Genomic DNA, 24,829 nt, shown 5'->3' on the forward strand with positions numbered 1-24,829 from the left:
AGTATGGGTCTGCTAAGGTATTTAGCATCTGCTCATGGTTTGTCATCTTCCCTGAATAACTGGGTAGATGAAAAAGGACTACTAATTTCATTCACACAACCAGTCTGTGGTCGATGCAATGCTCAAGGTTCTGCACAGGAAACAGATGTGTCTAAATCAACCCAGTCCCTAGTCTATGAGCAGCATTTTAGAGTTCCTGATGTCTCCAGTGCTCCAAGCATGTAGCTAATGAATGGCAGTGCAAACAAGTTACACGTGCATGGGTTGTGTTTATTCTAACCCACACATCAATACTGTCTCATAAGTAAACTGAACAGAGCTGCAACGTCCTTCCTAAAATGTCGACTCACTGTGGATATGGAGCTAATGATAAACACTGCAGATCTTCAAACAGAACTTCTCTGCCCTTACTGCTTTATTTAACTGAATTTTCTTTTTCCTCTCCCTCTCTTCTCAAATGCAGCTCTTGAAAATAAAACAATCCTGTCTGGGGCACACCATGTCCCTTTGAGGAAATTCATTGGCTGAGCACAAATGTAACTGAAAGCAGACTGACTCACTGCTTTTAGGAAGTATTTTACCATGTATTCTATGTTGCTTGTTTCTCACTTTTCTGTTTATTATCAGGTCTTTCGATGGCAGGTGGTTTAGGGAAAAAAGCAAAACTTAAAAACAGTGAAAGTTACATAAAACCTCTGGGCCAGATCCTCAATGGATATAAATTGTCTTTGTACCATTTGCAGGCTCAGGAGAACAGGCTTTACCAAATCAAAGTGCTCTTTGTTTTCTAATAGGTTTCTGCTGCATAGGGAGACCAGAAAGGAAATTTGTTTCTTCTGTAGCACTGTGCCCTTGATTAACCTCATTTGCAGGAGCTATTTCAGTTAAAAAGTTAATACCAACACTGACTTCTAAGTATGGCTGTGTGATACCTGTCTGTTCATGTATCATTTACTTCTCTCAAGCCATTTTCTGTCAGCACAGAGGCAAGCAAGATGTATGCTGTAGCTGAATTTCATATCATCATTAGCAGAAAATTACACCAAACTGCTATAAAGTAATTACAGTGCTAGGAGGTGAGCCAGCAGGAAGTCAGTGATTAAATGTGTACCACCAGAGTCAGCCTACACCACTTGGTGTTTTGTTCAGAGGCTTTCAATCTGTTTTCCAATTGCTGGCTAGTGCCACAGGCTGAATCAAACCTTCAGTCGGGCCCTTCTTCATACCAAGTGAATTTTGTTCCAGTCCCATATAGCACAGCACAGGATAACAGTAATTTTTAAACGGTAGCTTGGGGTTCCTCTTGCACCACTAAGCTCTTCTTACTGAAATCTTTCAGAGGCTCTTCCAGAGGTGCTGCAGTTACAGCCATCCATTGTGGTCAGGCTGCAGCATAGCTATTTGTCATACAAAGAATGTGAAAAGCGCGAAGGTTTAGAAATGATGTGATCTGAATTACCTACATAAAACTCTGCCTGAGTGAAAGACCTTGGAGCAATGACTGAGGAAGCAATAATAATACTGTACTCTGTATCTTCCCTCCAAATGATCTCAAACACCGGTAAGCTTAACCTTTGGCATTCCTGTGAGAAATGCATCTCCATGTTGTTGACGGTAATTTGAAGCACCGAGATGTTACCATTAATAACTGAGGAGTGAGTGGCACACCCTCTGGGGCACAGAGAAGTCACGGTCCTCATCCAGAGGGGCCCTCCATCAGGACGCAAAAGACAGCAATCAGAAAGGAGACCAGGTGAGACACTTGATCTGTGGGCTCCATAGTTTTATTTCACATTTTGCCCTCCTCTCCCCCTCCCTCTCTCAGCTTTGAGTTCCACCCTCTCAGCCTCCTCCCTTCTTCTCACAGTTTCCCTGATCTCCCCATACCTCCCATTCTGCTCACCCCATTCCCAAGAGCCAGAGCAAGGTCAAATGGAAAAACAAAGATGATACAGCCAAAATGCCGAAGAATTTGAACTGTGGGAGATGAAAAACCTTCTCACCCTTCAGGACACTGGAGGGTACTTTATGAGGAGCTTTTACCCAGTTTTACCCTGTTCCTATGGGTGAAGGAGCTCCAGATGCACAGAATAACCTGAATAAATAAGTGGGCTTTCTAATATTGCCTTCAAACTTTACACTGAAAATTAGATGGTCAGATCCTACCTATAGTAGCGTGAGTAGCTGTTTGGTGACTGCAGATACAGTATTTTACTTAACACACTTCCATTCTGTGTGCAGTTATCCACACAGACAACTCTCCTTCACTCAGGCCTAATACTTCTGAAATCAGTAAGAATTTCATTACCGGTTTCAATGGGAACAGGCTTAGGGCACAGATAGCCTATTCTGAGTGCATGACTGATGTCAAAGTAATCCATCAATGCAATTTAATGGCTGGTATTTGGTGCCCTCAGCTTCCAGACCCATAGGAAACCCAGGTCCGAATGCTCTCTGCTGACACAGCCTACATGTCCTTATCTGGGTAGGATGCAAGAAGACCTGTAGCCAGTGCTACAAGTGCTGGACCTTTTCAAAAGGTAACCAGATACCACATTAAGTGTTCAGCTGACCCTGGGTTCACTATGTCCCTGGGAAATTTGCTCTTCTTTTATTATTAAAAAGCATAAAGAATTTTCAAAGAACTGCAACATGCCCTCATAAATTTAATGAGAGACGGGCCACTAACCACAGGCTACAACTTTGGAAAATCTCCCCTTTCTTCCAACTTTTAAGTTCAACAAATTTTAAACTCTTGCAACTTTTAATTTCCAGGTCATGTAATCTGTTACTTTGTAAAGTGAAAAACCTGTTTAGTACCACCAGATCCTTGCTAGTCCTAATGCTATAGTTGACCCCATCACTTCCTAACCTGCTCTTATGGAGGCTGTGAAAGCTTACTTTTTTCTCCCCAGTAAACTAAAACCTTCATGCACTGATCACTATTCAATCCAAAAGCATACTGTAGATGAGCAAACAGAAGTCAGCTTACAGAGAAACTTTTGCATATGGCTTAAAAGAAAGCCCAGCAAGGATTGACAATGATAGATGATCTCCCCTGTGACATCCAAGAATAATGTAGTTTCACATTTACATTAGGGAAAAACAACCAACAGACACACTTAAATAATCATTAAAAATTAAACACTTGACATAACGCAGATTTCAACCCTGTTCTGCCACACATCTTTTAGAAATCATTAATGGATATCATTTGAGGTCTTCTCATTTGCTTCGCTCATGAACAAAAGCTTTGTAATGGAGGTTCCTGTGTATCTGTTATCAGCAAAAGGTTCTCTCGAGGGAAATTAAGTGAAAGGACATTTTTCTTGTCTTCATATTTGACATTCAGGAGTAGTGACGAGATAAGGTAGGCACGGGAGTCTTTCAAAAGAGCGCCAGATAGCGATGGCAGCATTTCATAAGGACGTGAACCGTTCATCATCTGCTGAAAAGACTCCATTAATGTGGCCTGCTTTTAAATCCAATGTTTCACAAGGAATCCCATTTTCTATTGTTATTGTTACTTCGCCTTTGTCTTCTAAGTTTTCTCTCTCTGTTGACTCTTTATTCTTTCTAAAAACAAGGAAGAGAAAATTGTCTTATTCTATTGACCTGCAGCACTCCACCAAACTCTCACAGACGGAAAACAGCACATTTAATTAGAAGGTTGTTGTAGGTTACATACTGAAAGGCATCGTCTGGCGCAGAGGCTCCCCAGCATCATTTGCTCTTACATCAACTTTAGCTGTATTAGCTCACAACCACCTTTACGTGCAAAAGCAGGCAGCTACCTGCACAGCCTCTTTGCTGCTGTAAATACACCACTGAAGGGGGGAGGCCTTCCCTTCCTGGGACTGGAAACTTTGGTTTAGTGGTTCAAGGTCAGGACTGGGAATCAGAAAACCTAGGGTAAACGTGTTGTAAATATGTTATATGTATTACTTGGGCTACTGGTTCTGTGAAATGACTGGAGGTTGCAGAAGTAAAACCTGGTGTAAGAGAAAAATGGAAATAAAAACCAACTCTGAATCTGTTTTTTTGCCTGAAGTCAGGAAGGACCACACTACACACCTAGTCTGGCCCTGTTGTATGTCATAGATTTCAACCAATGATGTGGATAAATTAAAATATACTGTAAGAAACAAATTGACTTCTGACTAAAGCCTCCACTGGTGGAGACTTGAGTGTCTTCAGACTCCTTGACAACCTTCTCCAGAAGTTAGGCACTCTTCCAACCTAGTATCTTTTTATACTTTTGTTTTCTAGACTAAGCAATTTCATGGGTTTCACTTTCCTGGCTACAGTTCTCATGACAACCATATTAAAATAGTTAAATAAAATTATCTTAAAAAAAAAAAAAGATGTAATAGAGAAGTATCAGTCAACATGTCATAGTGTTCCTTCAATTCCAGATGTATTCTGACCTTGAGATGCACTAGTTCATAGTTGAAAAACCTGCTGTACTTTACAGCCTGCAGCATCAGCGGTTTCAGAGGATAAGAAACTCAAAGGTCAGCTCCACCGCTTCTTCCTATCCCACAATGCATACTGTAACAATCTGACTCAGGACAATCATAGCAGCCTGACTCAGTATAATATCAAATAATAGTGATATTAAGAATAATAAAATGTTATTGGCCTTTGGGAGATTGTTGGCATTACAGGCTTGCTAAAAATAACTGTGGGGATAGTACTGGAAGCCTCTGACCTCTGACTGACTTATCAGCTCTTACAGGGATGAGAGTTCTTTGATTCAAAAAGTGTGGGCACAAACATAAAGAAAGATGGTTACTAAGGTGTGCATTCAAAAGAAAAGGGAGGAATAGAATAGGAGTGTAACTTGTTACCATAGGAATTCAGAGAAGCTAAGAATTTCTTAGTCCAAGGAGGGACTCAGCAAGTCAAGAGAAGATAAAACATCGTGGGTTACTCAGAACATGAAGACCAAATCCATCTCAGGAAGGCCACCAGCTGCAAAATAGGTGCTGGGTGAGTAACAGAGGGAAGCATTTGTGTGCTCACTCTGTCCTTACTCTTCCCAAGACAAATGTTTTTGGTCTTTGCTGAAGATGGGATTTTGGAAGCAGGGCTGTCCATCAGGCTAACACATCATACACAGTAAAGAACAGAACAGAACAGAAAAAAGGGAAGGGAAGGGAAGGGAAGGGAAGGGAAGGGAAGGGAAGGGAAGGGAAGGGAAGGGAAGGGAAGGGAAGGGAAGGGAAGGGAAGGGAAGGGAAGGGAAGGGAAGGGAAGGGAAGGGAAGGGAAGGGAAGGGAAGGGAAGGGAAGGGAAGGGAAGGGGAGGGGAGGGGAGGGGAGGGGAGGGGAGGGGAGGGGAGGGGAGGGGAGGGGAGGGGAGGCGAGGGGAGGCGAGGGGAGGCGAGGCGAGGCGAGGCGAGGCGAGGCGAGGCGAGGCGAGACCTACAAAGACCATCAAGTCCAACTGCCTGACCACTTTTGGGCTGACCCAAAGTAGGGTCCTTCCCTGGGTAGGCACCAAATCTGTTAGTAGAGAGGGAGGTGTCATACTGCTGTGATGACAGGAGAACAAACATAAAGTTGGGAGATAATGTGTCTGATCCAGTTCACTGTAAAGTCAGTAGCTACAGACACATGGTGCTCTGCTAATGACTGCAAACTACAGGCAGCTGTGGCCTGGATTTTTACATGTTGGCAGTGATGCACAGTGAAAACCTAATTAAGAAAATCTTCCAGTTCAAGAAATGACACGTGAGTCTAACTCATTAAGGAAGCTCCATTAGAGGCCAATCATGTGCTTCCTTGATACCCTGTGTGTGAGCAGGCTGAAGCACTCCCTTTTGTGCTTATTTGAATTAAGGTACTTTAAAGGCCAGTAAAGACAAAATGCCAGGTTTATGAGAAGTCAACACTGTCCTTGGGGCCAGATTTCCAACACAGCTTACTAGGCAACATAGCTGTGTTGCCTAGTAAGCTGTGTCACTGTGTCAGCTCTGGTCAGGTTTCCAGGAAAACTCATTACTGGCTGTTCTGAAGTCTTTTCACGACTTATCACATATTTCAGTGCCTGAAGAAGAGATGAGCACTTTTGAAATTCACTTCTCTAATGTCTGGCTCTTCTATCAAGAAGCCAAATAGCTCAGACCATCCATTTTACCTCTCCAGTCTTTCCAACAGTAGACAGAAAAAATATACATTTGTTTTACCCTCTCATTCCTTCAGCTCTGCCTGCAGATGCCATTGAGTTGAAAGGAGGGTTATAATTCAACCATGGATAACTCTGCTCTCAGGAAAGTCTATGCGTAAAGACAAGGTAGGGGAACAGAGGAGAGAGTGAAAAGGTGCCTAATAGAACTGTTCATGCTCAGCTGAGCTTTTCTGTAAACAGGATGGGAAAATGTTGTCTTTCAGTCTGATATAAAGTAAAAAGGATTATTTTAGCTAGAAAAATCATGGCTATTTAGCATAATTTATTTATGTTACACTCATCTGAAATGTTTAGTGACCCCCTTTGAGCTAGGTGTTATATAGACTCACAGAGCCATGATACTACAAAGATACACTGAGGGTAAATATGGGCTTCAGGAACCAACAGTGCTCCAGTTTTACAGATGAGGTTGCCTAGGTTCAGGGGATAAAATAACCCGAAGGTTATGGAAGGTTGTGACAAGGTTTAAACTATACATGATCTCAAGTGCCTGCCCTAACTCTTTCCCCAGCAGCATATCTCATCTACTGTTTGTTGAATTTTGCTTTTGGTAACAGAAAGGGGGGTCACAAATTCATGCAAATTTTCTGAATGCAAAATATAACTGAAGGGATTCAGGCTACCCATCTCTCTATTAAAACCACTTATCCCTCACAAAAAGTCCTGTTCTTCTGAGGTCTTTTAACATTGCTTTTTGAGGTGATGAGGAGGCAGAAAGGAAAAATCTCTGCAACATACTGCTTTTCACATGTGAATCCGTTGTCCTGATATATCTAGGGATATATGATTTTCTTGCTGATGTCAGAACTTTGCATTACCCTAACCTTCAAGGCAGCCTAAGTCATGGTAGAAGTTCAACTATTTGTTACTTCCATGGCAGGATCTCAGCTCAGATGAGAAATTTCCATTCCTCATGCCCATCTCGGAACCAACAGTGACGGTGGGATCAAAACCTCCACAAATCTCTGACCCACTTCTACCTGCTCACACTAGGACAGCATGAATAACCTTCTCTGTTTCACCACTGCTGCCACAGGGCAGAAAATGAGTGACAAAGGGAGCACCTCTCTCTCTTACCCTGCCAACAAACAGCAGACACCTAGGCTGGTGAGATCTGGTCATGAACCTGTGAAGGGCTAGGTTGCTCAGACTCATCAGGATGTGAACAGAAGGTGAGATGAGGCACCATCTCATTGGGCAGGCCTTCTTCAGCCATACCTTAACCATTACTGTGTCCTCTACTTAGGCTTCTCAAATTGCAGCAGCACTTTTTCTAGCCTTGTCAGTTTGTGACACTGTGGCCTTGGAGGGGGCACAGTCACTGGCAGGCTTCTGTCCCTTGGTAGCTATTTGGCTACTCTGTGAGAAGAGATTCACCTACAGCACGCTAAATCTTGAGAAAAATGACAACAAAAGTCTGTGTAAAGCTATTGTCTTTACTTAGATGACCTCCAGGATCAGGTTGTTATCCTCCCTGTTTCCAGTACCCCAGCATTACTAAGGCATTTAGTTCACAGTTAAAAAAATTTAAACCCTACCTTCAGAAAAGGATACAAAGGCTACCTTTACCTATGGATGGAGCAAGGACACAGCTACAGTTTCTCTGAGGCAGACTTGAAAAGCACAACCAACCCAGCTAACTTAATTTGCCCGTATGTAGTTAGAAGAAAAGCTAAGCTGCTTACTTCTTGCGCTGCTGAATCCCTGCAACAACGAGGAAAACAATTCCGGCCACAATGAGACAAAGAACAACACCAAATACAATAAGCCAGACAGGTGTGGAGGGCTCAACAGGAGGTGCCAAAGTGGAGGGTATCTTCAGGAACTGCAGTGTTTTGTCACTCAGTAGGAAGGCATTGTTGATTCTGTTCCGGTTCATCCTTCACAAAAACAAAAAGCATCACAGCTCTTTAAAAAGGTATTTTATAAATAATAATAAAAAAAAAAGATAGAAGAAAAAAATATTTTCACGTGTGTGCTGCAAGTCTGTCGGGGTTGAATTTGATCCAGCATGATGTTGGTAGGATTACACAGACCTTCACTTTAGCATAGATCCTGTCAGTAATCCATAGATACCCACACGCTTATGGGATTTTGAATACCAGACTTCCTTATTCATTTATCTGAAATATTGGAAAATACAGATGAGACTTGAAGTACAGTATTATTAGTTGTTTGTGGTTTGGACCACATGCTGAAGACAGCAATCTAAAATGGTGGCTCTGTTGTCTTGTTTATGAGACATTCAAGGATAGTGTGGGACTGGTGGAGCCACTCTGCAATGCTCAGAGGATTTCCTTATCAGTGCCCCTTGGTTCCACAAACTGAACTGTCCTGCCTGTTATAGGCATGTACATCTACTCTTGCTGCTGTAGATTTTCTTAGATCCATGAGGCACTGGTTATTATTTGATCCAGAAGAATCCATCCCCATTGCCAATATACCTTTCTTCCCTGTAGGATGTAGTATATGGATTTGCACTTTGCAGATGTTTTCTTTTATGAGAAACAGTAAGTCTGAGAAATACACTTTTTCAAATTAGTAGTACAACTACTACCCTTGAATGGATATCTTCACTCATATTCATTACTTTTGAGCATTGGCAGTAATTTCTGGATCTGAATCTAAGTGGTCTCAAAAGGATTTAGCAGTATTTTTCATTAGCTTTTGCAAGACATTTGAAAATTTTGACAAAATTTATTACACATATTGGTGTTCGGAGATTTTTGATTGCAGTTGTATGATTCACATCATCTCTTTCTTGTATACAATTAAATTAATTTACCATAAAACAAGTATTTCTTAAGAAATATTTCCCATAAGATATATGGTAAACAAAGGTAAAATTTTTAAAATTACTCTTCTTGGAAATCATCACGTTGACTCTCTCAAGCAGGAAATTCTTACCCTTAACGGAAAGCTAGCATTCCCGGAGAGGACTGAAAGCCATGGCATATTGTAAGACTCATTATATGGTAAGCTGCCTGTGATTTAAAGAGATTTTCACCCTTATTGATATAAATGGTTCTTTGTGAGCAGCTGAAGTAAGCGTTGTTCACCCTTCTCTAATGGCTGGAGTTACAGACTTCTGTGCTGAAAGATGTGCAGGTAACTACAGGTGCTTATTGTGTTTGTATAGGCAGAAATATATCCATGTATATTTATGCAAGATCTTGGGAACCATACAGAGCTTTGAGAAGGTTTGCCTTCCTCTTTGTTCTTAGTTTCTGGAGAACCTCCTACAATAAAATCCTGGTCCTCGTTAGCATTCGTACATGATGCTGTACTATACAAAGAATTAGAATAATAGTTTAGTATGGAAGCCTGCAGTCAGAAGCAATTGAATTTTCAAATATGTAGCTTTATAGAACATTTTAATTCTTGTTTCTGTGTTAGGTAGGAATTACAACTTTTTAAAAATAGCATATTCTTTTTTTGGGTGAGACACAACAGTTAAAAAAACAAACATGCTATAGTAGTATCCAGTTTCTCCTTCCAAGGGGGCATATAAAAGACTTAAGTAAATCAGCTTATGCTACTGAATGATTCAAAGAATAACAGAAATGGAAAAGGAAAAAAAATAAATCTGCATTCCAGCACTCTTAGAGAGCTTCAGTGAATAAATAATCTGCTTCCTCTACTAATGCTATGAAACTATTGTTTGGTGCCTCTGCAGGAAACAGTTTAATCTACTCATAAGCTTAAAAGTTAATCTTTCCAAAAGAACGCATGCTCATTCATCAGGAATTAGGCATTACACCTCCACAGAGATAACGTGAATTTTCAAGACAAAGTACAGAATGTCTAAAAACAAAGAGGTCTGTTTTCCACTCAGTGCTTGAGAAAGATATGTGAGTTATGCTGCCTGTGGGAGTCATCCCCACAAACCCCTTTTGTAGCTTTGATAGACCATCAAAGTCAGGTTTTTCGCTCTTCAACTCCACACTCTTGCTTTTATTGGCTACGGAATGTGATATTGAGTAGAAAGTGAACTGATTTGTACCACACGGTACTTTGTACAAGTAATGCTCAACTACTGTAGCAACTAGCATTCCAAAAAGAGCTGGAATGAGAATAATAGGAGTACAAGGTTATTTAAACCAAGCTGGGACACAGCCAGCTGTTCTCATGAATACCTCACATGAGCTCTTCTCATGTGAACATTGACTTCTACAGGAAGCCTGAAAAATTGTACTTGATGAGAACCTAAAGGAAGCCCGTGGTTACTAGTCCTGGTGCATGCAGATGGTCATATAACATGCAATGAGAATGAAATGATATAACCTCCCCCCCAAAAAAAAAGGCTGGAATCCTGTCACCTGAGGAAGAAGGCTCTCTCACTGGGAAATGTAGCAGCCAGATGCCAGCAGTGCTTCTGCCATGCACAGGATACCAAATTACAGCTTGGGCTCTGGGAAGGGGTCTAGCTTTCATCCAAAGCCCCAGCATTAAGAGAGGCTCCTTCCACAGTTATAATCCCAAGGTTCACATGCTTTGAATTCTGTGTGCCTGTTAAAAACCCTGCTAATCTTACATGCCTGAAAGAGTACTGACCCTTTGGTGTTTTAACTACTTCAATTAGTTCGTCCTTAAAGAGGCAGAGTGCTTATTGATGGCCCCAGGAGAGAAAGCATCCTCAGTCAGCAAGAAAGGAGAGGCTGCGGAAGCAGTGACTGTACCTGATGGCTGCCTCTACCTCGCTTCCTGGAACAGTTGTTGTATTTTTGGTAGAATCCGTGACCACAAACCAAAATGACACCCGATCCGTCACATTGCAGAGCAGCACATTGGAAATTCTACAGACGGTTAAAAAAAAATATAATAATAATAAATTAAAGAAGCACGGGAGTAATTATTGAAATATTTCAGATTTTCCTAAAATACTGCTTTCACCTAAGGGGGAATAATCTTCTAAAAAATGTAATGGTTAATGCCCAAGGAAGAAACACCACCCATGGCATTTCCCATTTCCCAATCTGATTGAAAATATGTAAGCTTATTGAGACCAAAGTTGAGCCTACAAGTGAATTTCTGAATCTACTACAAACTTGTCTGAACTTGAACATACATTTAGTGTAACAACCCAGAAAAATAAATTTCTGTATCTTAATCATCTGGGCTTTGAAAAACAAAAAAAGCAAAGCCATATAATAAGATAAACACATTGATGAAATAAGAATTTTATTTTTGACAACCAATGCTACAGGAGCCAGATGTGGTGATTCCCCATACAATCTTCAAGTGTGTGCAGTCCTTCTACAGGGTATACTTTCAGGAGGGAGAAGAGGAGGTCAACACAGAAGGAAGAGCAAAAAAAATGGTGTCTTTAACATCTTTCTGCACTGTCAAGCACAGAGTGGAGGCAAAAGACTGAAAATAAACATCATACTGGCACTGATCTATGCCCTCTAGGATGTGCTATGGCATATTTACTTCATCTGTTTCAAAGGAAGATTGCTTGGTTTTATGTGAAGTTAACAGTGGAAGGCCATAGGCATGCAGCTTCTCATTGCATACGATGTAAAAAGTGGGTGACATGTCTTTAAAATGCTTTTTTTCAAAATCTTATAAACTTGTAATCTACCACTGATACTAGTAAGTGTATTAAATGAACTATAATTAGAAATACCTTGCAGAATGATATCACCATGAGTGTTAAAAATAAAGAATTAAAGGCTAATACATGTATAACAAAGTGACTGAGAATAGATGGTGCCTTCATGTTCTTTGGTCTGTTCCTATTTTTTATTCATATAGCTGAGAAACCAGCCAAACACACATGTGATATACAGAAATTGCTGTAAATGTAGCATTTATTACAGCATGGCAAGGAATATGATATGTATCATAAAAGGACATCCAAAAACTTGAAAGACAGAGAGCTAGAGAAAGAAAAATAGAAAACAACAACAAAACATTCTGTACCATTAATAAATAACCCTTTGGCTCAGGATTCAGATTTCCTGGTCATGCCCAAGCAGTGAGCAGATATTCCAAAAGCCCACGAGCAAGAGTTAGGACTATTTCTATTGCCAGGGAGCAGCCCAGCCTTGGTTCACCTTTGCATAAGGTCTGCCTGGCCACAAGCATAACAAAGCTGCCCTGTCCCTGTTTTGTTGGACCCCACTTGGGACAACTGGAGTTCAACTACTATCTGCTGTTACAGAGGAGACCCTGCTGTGAGCCAGCAAAGAAGAATGCAGCTCCTCTCTTAATTAACTACGTTGATGCCCATTATTATCACTGGATTCAAGGTTTGGACTGTCCATCATCAAAATGCAAATTTTAACATTTCCTTTCCAGTTTCTGCAATTTCCCAGGGTGACAAATCTCCCACTGGAAGCAATGACCTGCCACAGAGCTCTGTTTTGTAGTGCCATCTTCTGGCTAATTACAAACTTAATTAAATGACTGCTAAGAAGACTTCAGCAATGGTCTGAGGAGCAGAAAGCACAAAGTAGGAAAGAACGTAAGGTAACAAATGCTGCCCTTAGGTGCATAGTCTCCAGACAGAAGAAGGAAAAAAAAGGGGGAAAAAATAGAAAAAAAAGAAAAAAAATGAGATAGCTGTTAAGGCAGGACAGGCATTGGCTTGTTCACAACAGTTCACTTTGGATATTTTGTAGAAATACTTCTTACTAAAAGCTTTTTTGGGTGGTAGGTGCTTTTTTTTTGTTCAGGTGCCCGAGTGTTTGGGTAGGGCAGCCTTTAATTTTACAGAGAAGGTATATATTCCACAGAGACATGCAATAAAATGGAAAGCAATGATTTTGCAGAACTGAAATACCCACTTTTACCTCTCAGGAACAATGTCAATTTTGCAAATACAGAGAATTTTCTTGGATAAAAGAGGAAAACCATCCTCTGGGATTTTAAAAGATGTTCACATCAGTTTGCTGGCAACAGTCAGAAGATGAAAGTAGATTTATTCCACTCAAAATAAAAGCAAAGCACAAAATTTACAGGAGGGGAAGAAAAAGTGTCTACTTTTGGCTGGTGGATGACAAACTCTTGCTGACTTCACAGAATATCTAAAAATGTTTCTGTGGAGGAAGTTTTCCATCAGGAGAATTTATGACAGTAGGACCTAAATCTTCACGCTGCTGCAGTTCGTAAAGAAGGAATTTCTGTGGTGCACTCAGAAACTGGTCTGGGTAGAAAATCTGAGTTCATAGTGCTCTACAAATATTCTCAAAATGTGGTGAGTGAGCAAAGCTCATTCCTCCAACAGAAAGACACATTTGGTGGGTAAAGACTGGCAGAACACCCTGGCGTTCTCTACAGCCTCAGAGACTCAAAGGGACTCTTCATCCCGGGGGCTTCCCTACATTGCCAAGGCTCTCAGCACAAGTTAGGGCAGTCAGACATTGTTGGGGGCAGTTTCTCCATCTCTGGATGGAACAGCAGTGAATCAGTTGGGCAGCAAGACTCATGCTAAGTTACGGAAATTTTGCCTCCTTATTGCCCCCTGTTGTGTCTAAAATCCTCTCCTGATTATCAGCATCTAAAATCCAGCTTCACTGCTGCTTTTCATCAGCAGAATCTGCATGATGCAAATCCTTTTGGGCTCCAAAAAGAATAACACTGTTCACGAGAAGGTCAAAGAGGATTGCATAAACACCAAAATGGACTAGTTCAACAAGCACCAGTGTGACCAATGTGACTTGCAGCAGGTATGCCCCCTTTCTTTTTTTTTCTTCCGGTGCTGTTTGCACATAAGTTTGATTTGCAGCATGCTGAAGTGTTTGAATCTCCTTATGGAGATTTAGAGGATTATTTAGGGATAAGAAGATCCATCAGGGACTCTGTGGGTGCTGGGTGCCCATGGTGGCTGTAAACTAGTGGGAGAAGCATGGGCCCTGAGTCCCAAGTGTCTATCTCTGGCTATCTCTACAAGTTTATTTTGTTGTTCTAAGTGGTCAGAATATTTATTTATTTATTTATTTTAGTATCAAAAATGCCTGTCCTAGGAGGATAGATAATGTTGATGAACTTTTTCTGGTTATTCCGATAGGAAAACTGCACCTTCCTTACATAGAAACTGGGGGAAGATGTACCAAAAGTAGATCCTTTCATTTGAACATAGGTAAATGTAATCACGTTCTTTCTACTCTAAAGATTAATCAGCGTCAGGCCCAAAAGAAATGCATATTATTTCAAATGAGTGACAGATTAGGGAAACCAGGATTGCTAACACAGGCTGCGGACAATCATCTTCTAAAACTGGCATATCAAAGGTTTGCTTATGTAATTCATGAATGTATATATTGAGAATTAATCAAAAAGCTATACAGAGAGCAAGACATAAACTACATGTATTTCTCCACTGAACATTAAACCTCTGTTTTATCTGTATTAATAATTACCAAGTAATTTGATGGATTGTGTTTTTTTCCTGTTTCACACAACCTCGACAATTTGTCAAGCCTTTCAAACATTAAACACAGCTCCATGACTTATTAAATTTTAGTTTAGAAATTAACTTTAGAGAAACTGAGATACAATGTGCCATCCTGTCCACTCTGAGTGGGATCACTTGGTGGTTACACAAGGGCAGCACCAGCACCAGCTGCTCTTTCCAGCAGCACATTCAAATGCTTGCCATCACAGGCTGGCTTTAATCCAGCTTCAGAGCCTAACAAAAGATTACTTTGAATCTCAGAAATGATGGGCAGGCTGCAACAATGGTTATGCTGATCCACCAGAAAATCATATGGGGCCTGATCCAGCTTGCTGAAGTTAATGATGTTCAGTCTCATGTGGGAGTCAGTTGTGGCTGCTGCTGCAGTGTCGTGGCTTAGAAATTAATGGGATGTTAAAGGGGAAGTTTGTCACATTCTGGTTACGTCCCCATGCATAAATTATACTCTGTCAGAAACAGTGTTTGGTTGTAAAACAGCAGTGGATTTTTCATAAATTTTTCTTTTGTCAAAAATGTTTAACTGACTAGATGCAAAATTTGGGTAAATTTAGATGCTACCAGAATGCAGTCATTTGCAACTTGTTTCTTCTTTTATCACAGAATAATTTATCATCTTTTACATCTCATGATGAAAATCTGCTGGCATTTACCTGTAAATGTGCCCACAGTGTAATGCAATTTATTTGCCACAGGTTTTCTCAGAAGATTAAAAATTCTACCTCACCTGCAAAGTAGCAGAAAAAACTGCTTTGTGACAAAAGGTATAAGATTTCACTCAGTCTGAAACTCAGTGAGACTCTTTGGGATCGAGGTTGGGTACAGCCTGGCACTTACCTAACTTGTAACTATGTGGGGTCCTTGCCTCTGCCCCAGCAAGTTATACTCACGAGGAAGTCCTATACTGTCTTAGAAACAGGAAAAGATGTCCACACCTAGCTGTTTGCAAATATTGTACTGACTTCTCCTCTGACAAACTTAGTAGCAGGAAATTGTTGACATGTGCAAGCCCACCTCCAAACTGGAGTAACTGCCATTATCATATTTGCCCATAGGAGAAACTGTCTTGGTAGGAAATTGAGCTAAGTGAGTACAAATGCTGTGGTTTTCCAGAGTACATAAATACAGCTTCCATTAAATTTTTATCTCCTTTCATACTGGCTTTAATTTTTCCCATTCCTATACCAAACTTTCTAATATTAGTTGAGTCTGCAGACAGCCATGGTACTTGAAGAGAATAAAGCTCACTGGTGTCTGACACAGGCTTTTTGCCATGTGAAAGCACCATGGATTTGAAGGAAGAGAATAATAATTTAAAAAGGGGACCTGGGACTAAAATAAATATACGGAAGCAAATCCTTATGGGTCAGAGACTGAATTAAAATTCTCCTTCTTTGAAAACCTGAGAAAAAGCCCTGCATAATCACCTTTAATTAGCTTGAATCTTAAATTCATTTTTTATAAGTGTCATTTTCATTGTGTGCAGTGGGAACATACTTGACTGTTTTTGTTAAGCTCGGTGTAATGGCTCCTTTGATGAAATAAGGCACCTTCTGAGGAACACGAATAAAACAATAAGGAACCAAGCAATCCTGTGACGTAGAGGGGGAGCGCATCTTCTATTTACGAGAAAGTGCATCAGCCACAATAGTCATCATATGACTAAAGATAACTAATGTCTTTGCAAATGTGCACTATGCTTCCTCTGATGCAATGATGGCCTAAAGCAGGTTTTTTTTTGGAAAGTAAATTGAAAACCTTATGCTCATTAGCGTACCAGAGCAATAAATCTTTCCTTTAAGATTGAAAAACAATGAAAAAAAAAAAAAGGCCTATAGAAATACACTCACAAGGTTTCTTGTTTAAGGAAGGGAAGAACATACTGAAGTTACAGCCTGCTAAATGGTCTGTCTGATCTGGCATCTAATTTCATAAGTAGCAATGATCAGAAGCCTGAGAAGAATATTCAATGCCTTAGGGTAGATTTAATCCCAAAACCAATTAATGGCTGATTTATGTCTGAACAGCAACATCTGAAACTTCTTGATGCTAGGTAATTCAGCAGCTGTAATATTAGGGAGAGAGCACCAGCACAGCAATCCACCTTCCAGTTCTCTGGCTCAGCTCATCTTCAGCTGAAGCTACATGCTGAGTAAATGTGCACCAAAGCTGCTTATTCAAGGATCCACACTGCATTTCTTGACCTTGCCGACGGGCCCCTTCACCTCTTCCCAGTACGGCCTCCAGAAGGCATCATGTCTTACTGCCAGATTCTGCTAGAGAAAATTGGCACAGCCCCACTGAGAGCGACGGCTGTGCCACTTCACATCAGTGGGGACACTGCTCCAAAGGCTGCACGCTGCTTAAGACAGAGAGAGTGACATTTAACATGTATCTGGGTGTCAAAAGAATACACTGGAACAGTCTGCTTTTGGAGGCTGTATATAATGATTTCTACACCTCAGTACAGCAGAGAATGGCTCACTAGGTGCAGCACGGTTAATAGGTATAAGGCAAATCAGAGTAGATGCTTACTGAGTTGTAGTCTTGCTGGAATATCTTCTCATAGTAAAAGCCACCATTGCTTTGAAGAGGTACTCTTCATTTGTATCCCAGGCATACTGTAAAGGAAGATGGAAAATCATCAGGTTCAGCTTCAGTGCTTGAGGTACAGTGGGGAAAAAGAGTCACTGAACTTGGAATGCTATACTGATCAAGAAAATGAATAAATTCACTGGTTGTGCTATGAAAATAAATTCCTGTCTCTTATTTACTGTGCAAAGATGACTTCTAATGGCTACTGTGAAATGCAATACAGAGTGAAATGAACTTTTCCAAAAACTGACTGAATGGAATGTTTCTGGAAACTGGCCAAACTGGAAATGTAAAGCAGCTCATATAAAAGACCAGGCATATTACCCGAATTCTCCCAACACAGCTGCACCAATTGCCTTGACTCTTTTGTTGTTGGATCAGCCACGTTAAGGAGGTTTACATTCACTCTTAAAGACCAGGTGGTTCTGCCAGAAAATAAAAAAGCTAATGTTGAAGGTAGTCTGTGGGAGCTGGATGCCAGGACACCAGGAAAAAAAAAAAAAAAAAGAGAGAGAGATTGTGGCCTTATTGCTGCACGCTGTTCTTACAACATGAAGATAGGCTCACCTACAACCCTTAGATAGACTCAGCTACAAGGAAAAATACTACCTCACATTTGAGATAAAAGAAAGAAAACAGTATCTTTACTATTTCAATAAAAAGTAAAAATGGGCTCCAAAAACTTTTCTCTGTTGTCTTGATGAAAAATCATACTTCCATAATTTCAGGTTTCTGAGAAAGCTTCCCTAGGTTCCCCTGGGCTTTCATTCCCACATGCAATTCTAATGACCAGCAAGAACTGCACCTATTACATTTTTATAACAAAAGACGTGACTGAGGCATACTGATTGAATTTCCCCTTTCAGCAGATTATAAAGATTAATAGTTTCTTGGAATGATATTAGTGGAGGTTAGAGGCAGCTTTCATCAGTCAGTCAGAACACAAATCTAATCTTTAACTTTCAGCATTAAAAAAAAAAATCCTCCCTGTAATCATCCAAAACAGAAAACCAGTGGAGTGGATACTTAACCCTGCTGACAACCTGGACCTACTTTTTCATGGGCCCTTATAACACACTCAAAACCCATCAATACACATCAAAAATCAGTAGACAAAATACCACTGAAAATGCCAAATCTTAATCCTGTTTTTTAAATTCTGATTTTGGATGCATGCAGCTGCAACCTCTCTGTAAAAAGGAGGAATCCACCTTCCAGACACCATCCCTCATTTTGCTCTGACATACTGTGGACTGGGAGCCTGCATAGGGAAGGAGGCAGACAGATAAAGGGCAAAAAGTCATACTGATCATATTTATCACCCCTAAATGAATGACGAGTGGTGAAATGGGCTGAGATACGGTTGGCCAGGGACAACAAAGCTGAGCAACAGACAGCTTGAGCAGCATTAAAAGCCAGATGCAGCGCTGAGAATCAGGTTTCTGACTCACCGCTCCTGCTTTGTGAATGAAGGGAGGTGTAAACACACTGTGATAATGCATGCCAATCGGGGAACTTAAAGCGAAAACAAACCAGGAACTGTTTGCATAAAAGTATTTAAAAGCCCGTATTTTGAGCCCACTGCACTGATGGAAATGTAACAGTAATGTCAGCAATAGTATTAAAGGAAGAAGAGACAATGTAGTAGAGGAAGGAATATAGATGAGAGCCGTAAAACTATTTACCATAATTTTAAAGACATCTGTATTTAAACCACACAGCACAATTTGCAGCAGTAAAAAGGCAAATCATCCTCTTTTTCGTGTGTGGCACTATTGACTGAATCCCTGCGTGCCATCTCTAGTCCTTGAGAGCAGGTCCAAAAGGACGGAATAAGATCATTTGTTATCCAGTGGATTAAACCAGCTGTAGAGATAATTCCCTCAGATGGATAATGGATAATGATGAAACTCAATTTCATGCTTACATGGACACAAATGCAATACCTGTAGTACATATTATATGTACTTGACATGTTTATGTTTAGTGCACTACATGTATATATGCAAAATGCATTGTTATGAATGAAGCACTTGGTTTTCATGATGAAAAAATAATACTAATGATGAAGCATAGAGCTTCTTTAAGACAAAGTAACAAAAAGGGTACCAGCTCAAAGAGTAAGCACTATAAAACAGACAGAATAAACTGCGAGAAATGGGAGAGGAGACCGGCAGAGAAAACCAAGTGGCACTCAGGGGTCTGCTCTAGTGAGGAGAGGGAGCTGCAGGATGCCTTCTGGGCAGAAAGCTGAGAATCCCTAGGAAAACAGGGATGAGACAGGAGGAAGAGGAGATGGAGATGGCTGTGGGCTCCATGTTAACAAGACCCTCTGAACATGACTGCTTGCAGGAATATGTGTGGTGAGAAGGCAACATAATTAGGAGGATGAGGGTGGCAAGAATGCCTTTAAGGTAATAAACAGTACAGACACAGCTGACTCTCAAAGCCAGTCTGCCAGTCTATTGCTTGCTGTGAAAGAAGAGGTTGTTGAGCCAATGGGAAAAGAAAAAGAAAAAAAAAAAAAAAAAGATGATGAGTGGTGTAGATTGTAAAATGCTATAGTAGTTCTCTCAGAAAAATAAAATGTATGTTAGTAGAACAAAATTATAATCTTATAAACTTGCCCCTGGGCAACCTGATCCATATGCAGTGGTGATTTGGCCTTGAGCAGCAGAGGACTAGGGACAGCTGAAGGTCTCTTCCTGTGGACATCACACCTGCTCACTCTGGTTGACTCTGGCCCTTTTGAGCTAACTCTCTATAGCTTTTCTAACTCCGTGACTAGGAAGCAACCAGTGACTCCAGAAGGCACTCATAAAGTTAACACTGTAATCAGAGAGACTCTGTCCGTAAATCACCTTCCTTCTGTTTAGGTTTCCTCCCACTAGCTAGCTAACAGTGTCTCTGCCTCTGACATTATTTTCAAGTAACATGAAAACAGCTAGATACTTGCTATATCTTAGCTGCTATTTCTATGCCACCATGATAACAACATCAGTACACTAAAACAGTATTCTCTGCCTAAAAGTGCAGCCTACCTTGTGAACAGATGAAAAAATGCTGTCTGTCCTTATTAGTATCACTCAAAGTATGCACTAAATCACGTGGAAAACTATACTAACCTATTTCCTATACTCCTGAATGTATGTAGGAGTTATCCTTCCAATCCTACAGCAACATGCCCATGGATGGTATCACAGTCTTCTGCAACCATCTAGCTTGAAGTGACTTGAAAGTGAATGAAACAGAATTAAATAGCAAAGCAGCATACCAAGATATTCCAAACTGATTGTGTACTATAGTGATACTATGACAGTATTAACCTTTTCTTTGCTAAAATTAAAAACAAAAATCAATAAAAAAGCAAAGTTTAACAAATTATTAAGCCAAAATGAATTTCAGTTTGACAGTAGTTTCAGTTTTCAGTTTCAGTCATTTGCAGAGAAGACTACCATGGCTATGAAAAGGAAATATTAGTTGTGCAGTTAACAGATTGTTCATTATCTGTGGATTATTTTGTATGGCATATTGTTCTAAAATACTGGTTTAGATTGTACCATTCTTTGGTCTTAAATACACTTTACTGTATGAAATAAATTACTATCTATTTACCAAAAAAAAAAAAAAAAAGGCTCCTCACTTTTTTTTTTTCTTTCTTGTAATATAAAAATATAAAATGTAATATAAAAATTTTAAGATGGCTTGTATTATACCTTTTTGGGGATGAAAAATAGAAAAGTTACAAATGATCAGACAAATAACCCTTATTTTACTATAATTTCAGAACTAAAAAACACTGAAAAAGAGCACTGCTGGGAGCTGCAGTTTTTATTCTTTGTTTTGAGCCTAATGTTTTGAACCAAGATTAAATCAAAATATTTGTAGTTATTATCACGAGGTATTTCAATAAGGATTTTGCCATATTTTCAGCAAAAAGATTGCAGTATTTCACTAATTTTTAAAACAATCTAGGTTTGCACAACTGTTTAATTAGTCTCTCACCCAAGAGGATTGACTTCAATACCAATTTCCACAGACAAATACTTTAGCATTTATCTTGAACATTTCTTCTAAATGTATCTGGCTTATGAAGTTCCCAGTGGAACTGGTCCCTGCTACTGTTAAAGTTACCTAATAGTCCAGGGTAGTTTCAGAATGGCTTCTAAGGTCACAGGGAGATTCTCATACCTCCAGTCTCTTCTAGCACGTAATTTATGGTGCTTTGTTTCCCAGGGCTTCTAACAATCAGACATCTTCCAGTGGAGATGACTGTCCAAGACATTTGATATCTAATTTTATTGAGAGCCCTGTAGCACTGCAGATTTTCTGTAAGCATTCAAAACTGAAAATGAATATTGCCTTCGGCCATATCTCATAGTTTTTTAGATCAGGAAGGACCATTTGGTCATCTAATTTCCCAAACTCTTGCATATTACAGACCATTATTGCTCACACCAGCACTCGTACATTAAGTCCAAGGACTTGAATTAAGCCAAAGCATTTCAGTCCTCATGAGACTAACATGTGCACCACAGACAGGGAAGAAAGGGCACTATCCAAAGCCTACATTAGTAGAGAACTGATGAGATATGCATGAATGATCTCTACAGATCATGCTTGTCTGAGAGTCTGACATAAAATCCCATTTCATAAAGATCTAACAATCGTTTCCTGCTTATCATCCCTGACATGCTTGACTTTACAATTAGCACTCTCAAGAAGATATGTTTTTCCCAAAATACAGACTTAGATTTATGCAGCATCTCTCATGCATGAAGTGCAACATCTCTACTGTTTGGCTTTTTTTTTTCAAGAAAAGGAGAAAGAAAAAAAAAGAAAATAGAAAACAAAACAACAACAACAACAAAAGAATAGAAACACAGAAAATGAAAAAAAAGGAATAGAAAAAGGAAAAAATACATTGACAGAAAATCATCTTTATGAAAAGTGAAGCTTTACACTTCACTTACAGGATGTCATTTTAAGGAGTGGGCTAGCCAAATGCCATGATGTGAACAAGTTATTACAATTAACACTTCAGAACAAATTGCTTGAGCTGCCTTCAGAAATTTTACAGTGTGTATTAGTTTTTTTTTGGCAGATGTTTAGTTAGGAAGAATATGTGAAGATACTTTACTTACTGCATTATCTCCCAAAGCTGTTTTGATACTAAGGCGTACTTTGAAAGCATTCTGTGCATCTGACACAAAGAGAAGAAAGGCAAACATATATTGATAGTCACCAAGATAGGATTTTAAATCATCTACTTCTCTAATTATTTTACAGATCACAGTTTCTAAATTTGCCCTAACAGATTACCTGGTTAGGAGAACCAGAAGCTACTAGCATGAATAAATGCATCAGCCCTATAGATTTTCAGTCAGGTTTACCATGACCTCCTTAAAATATGTAAGATCAACTTCCGTACTTAATTTGAAAACTCAGCAAGGAAGTGAATGCTCAGTTACCATATTCAAACTGGATGCAACCAGCTAAAATAAAAAACATAAGAAGCTGAGAGCTCTGTAGGCATAAGCTCATAGCTAAATTTCCCCGAGGAAGAGTGGGAAGCAGCAGCTCCAAAACTTACCTGGCTTGCAGAGCTCAGCATGAGCAATGGTAACTACAGAGAAAGTAAGCAGCAAAACCCGTAACATCCTTTCAGTGTGGAAAAGTTGAGGCAAAAAGAAGTAAGTCTCTGGTGTAAAGCACTCTTAAACTTTCTGTGACCCAGGATTAAAGCATCAGCAGCACAAGTGAGCAACCAAGTAAAAGGTTTAATAATTAACCCCCATTATTTTAGCTAAAACGGGCACTAGAAACAACTGTCTTCTGTTAGTTATTTACTACCTTTATCTGTAGTAAAAGGGGAAAAAAAATAAAGCTGTTATAAGGTTTTCATTTTCCTTCTCCCTTTTTAGAATAATGCAAAGCATTGCACAATGTGTTTTTTCGTTTTTTTTGTGTGTGTGTGTGTGTGTTTTTTTAATTTATTTTTTTCCCTGCATGTGATTTTAGATACATATACACAGGATGTCTGGGATAATTAATGCCAGGCCAGACTGCAACTCCGGTGGCCGGATGCTGTGCTGTTACCCACAGGGTGTTCACCTGCACCGATGCTGTGCCAACAAAATCAGCTTCTGAGACATTACTCTGAGCTAAGAAAAGTTATAAAGGTGGAGAAGTACTTTCTTGCTGTTGGAGTGTCACTACAGTAGAAACTGGAATGAGAGAACCTGCAATAGAAGGACTTGATGGGGAAGCATGTACACATATTGAATAAAGATGTATTCTAGTTTTGTTTGCATAAGGCGCTGTGTATACACACATGCACACATAAATGGAAATATGTTAATGATGTACTCTATGCCCTTAGCCAAACATTTTCAAAGACAAAGAAATAAATGTAGAGGAGAAAGATTTCAGCAACTGAAATGTCTCACCGAGAGGTGAACAGTCTTTGCAATTGAGGCAGCAAGACAGGATTATTTTATTGCAGTCTGCTGCTGTATTCCCCCTGCAGCCATTCTGATTAATGGTTAGTTCCTAAATTGAAGATTTCTTCAAAATTACTTTCAGTCGGCCCTTTAGCACTAGAAGTGTGTCTTGAGACTGCAGACCCAAAGACCTTCACAAGAATGGCTATCACTGAGAATATTTTATGTAACAGTGGGATTGAATTTATGGAGGACAGTAATCAGTATTTACTACATAAGGATGCTTGGAGTTTCAGGTAATTGAGAATTTACTGATTCACTAATTTAATCTTGTTTTTAGAAGCCACTGTTAAAGGAATTGATACCCCATCTTTAAAAGTCATTAAATCAAGCTGATTCCTGGCTGTCTGTTTACTCTCTCTAGACAACCGGTTCCGGGTACAAACCTATTGGATTTGTTATCTGCTTAGATGTTCAATCTATCCCTACCAAAACGAAAAAATGACCTATTCGTTCCTAATGATGTCTCAAATTAACACACTGTGGCTATATGCATCAAAAGGAGACCACTAAAAATATACAGATGCATGAAAAACTACCATTTTTCTGTAGAATGTGTAATTTCAAAAAGTCTAAAAAGACTCTAAGCCTTGTTAGCCTCATGGTAAATTCATGTGCGTTGCTTCAAATAACGAGCGCTTGAACTCTGCTCCTTCTGTGGAGGACATACTGCAGTACCAGGGAAGATGGTGGAAAAACAAAGCACTGTTTTCACACACGCAAATGGAGCCAATTGCCACTGTGATGTGTTGTCATCTCTCCCTGCTGTTGGCCACTGGAAATCAGTTCTTGCCTTAGAAACACACGGAGCCAGTGTCAAAGTACATTGCAGCCACACAGTGCCCAGCGGGAATGGCCTCGGAGGGTAAGGCTGGATTCCCTGATCACAGCTGCTGACTTCCAGCCAGGATGGCTGATTTTACTGATTTGTCACACTGGCAAGCAGCAATACGGGTGATTTTCCTGGTGGTGAGGGGAGGAGGCCAGGAGAAGGAGTGGTGTGATAAATGCTCCAGCTCATAGCTCATGGAGAATGACCTGGATGCGTGCCAGATGCACCCAGCTGATGTCCCACGCGCTTATTCAGCTGTGCATACACTTATTCAGCTGTGCATACACT

General features: G+C 40.0%; 1 protein-coding gene across 2 annotated transcripts; it reads right to left on the reverse strand.

The window, feature by feature from the left end:
- Positions 1–1,784: 1,784 nt before the first annotated feature.
- On the reverse strand, positions 1,785–22,933 carry CLTRN (collectrin, amino acid transport regulator). Of its 2 annotated transcripts, XM_082778141.1 has the most exons (6): positions 22,800–22,933; positions 22,351–22,409; positions 17,147–17,232; positions 10,872–10,988; positions 7,878–8,072; positions 1,786–3,576 (listed from the first exon to the last, which is right to left on the reverse strand). In XM_082778141.1, the coding sequence occupies exons 1-6, from the start codon at positions 22,864–22,866 to the stop codon at positions 3,420–3,422; spliced, it is 681 nt and encodes a 226-aa protein (XP_082634267.1). In that variant the 5' UTR covers positions 22,867–22,933; the 3' UTR covers positions 1,786–3,419. The 2 variants fall into 2 exon arrangements, with proteins under 2 accessions (XP_082634268.1, XP_082634267.1); XM_082778142.1 differs by lacking the exon at positions 22,351–22,409 and having other exon boundaries at positions 1,785–3,576; positions 22,800–22,921.
- Positions 22,934–24,829: the final 1,896 nt, after the last annotated feature.

Source organism: Aythya marila (genome assembly GCF_965140915.1).
Source record: "Aythya marila genome assembly, chromosome: 1".
NCBI lineage: Eukaryota > Metazoa > Chordata > Aves > Anseriformes > Anatidae > Aythya > Aythya marila.

What these genes read in the sequence shown, in the direction of transcription:
- CLTRN (XM_082778141.1), bottom strand. Translation starts at nt 22,866, where the DNA reads ATGTTACGGGTTTTGCTGCTTACTTTCTCTGTAGTTACCATTGCTCAT. An exon ending in CAGCTTTGGGAGATAATGCA is followed by an intron (nt 17,233 to 22,350) that starts GTAAGTAAAGTA and finishes CTTCCTTTACAG; the next exon opens with TATGCCTGGGATACAAATGA. An exon ending in GAGGTAGAGGCAGCCATCAG is followed by an intron (nt 8,073 to 10,871) that starts GTACAGTCACTG and finishes GTTTTTGTGAAG; the next exon opens with GATGAACCGGAACAGAATCA.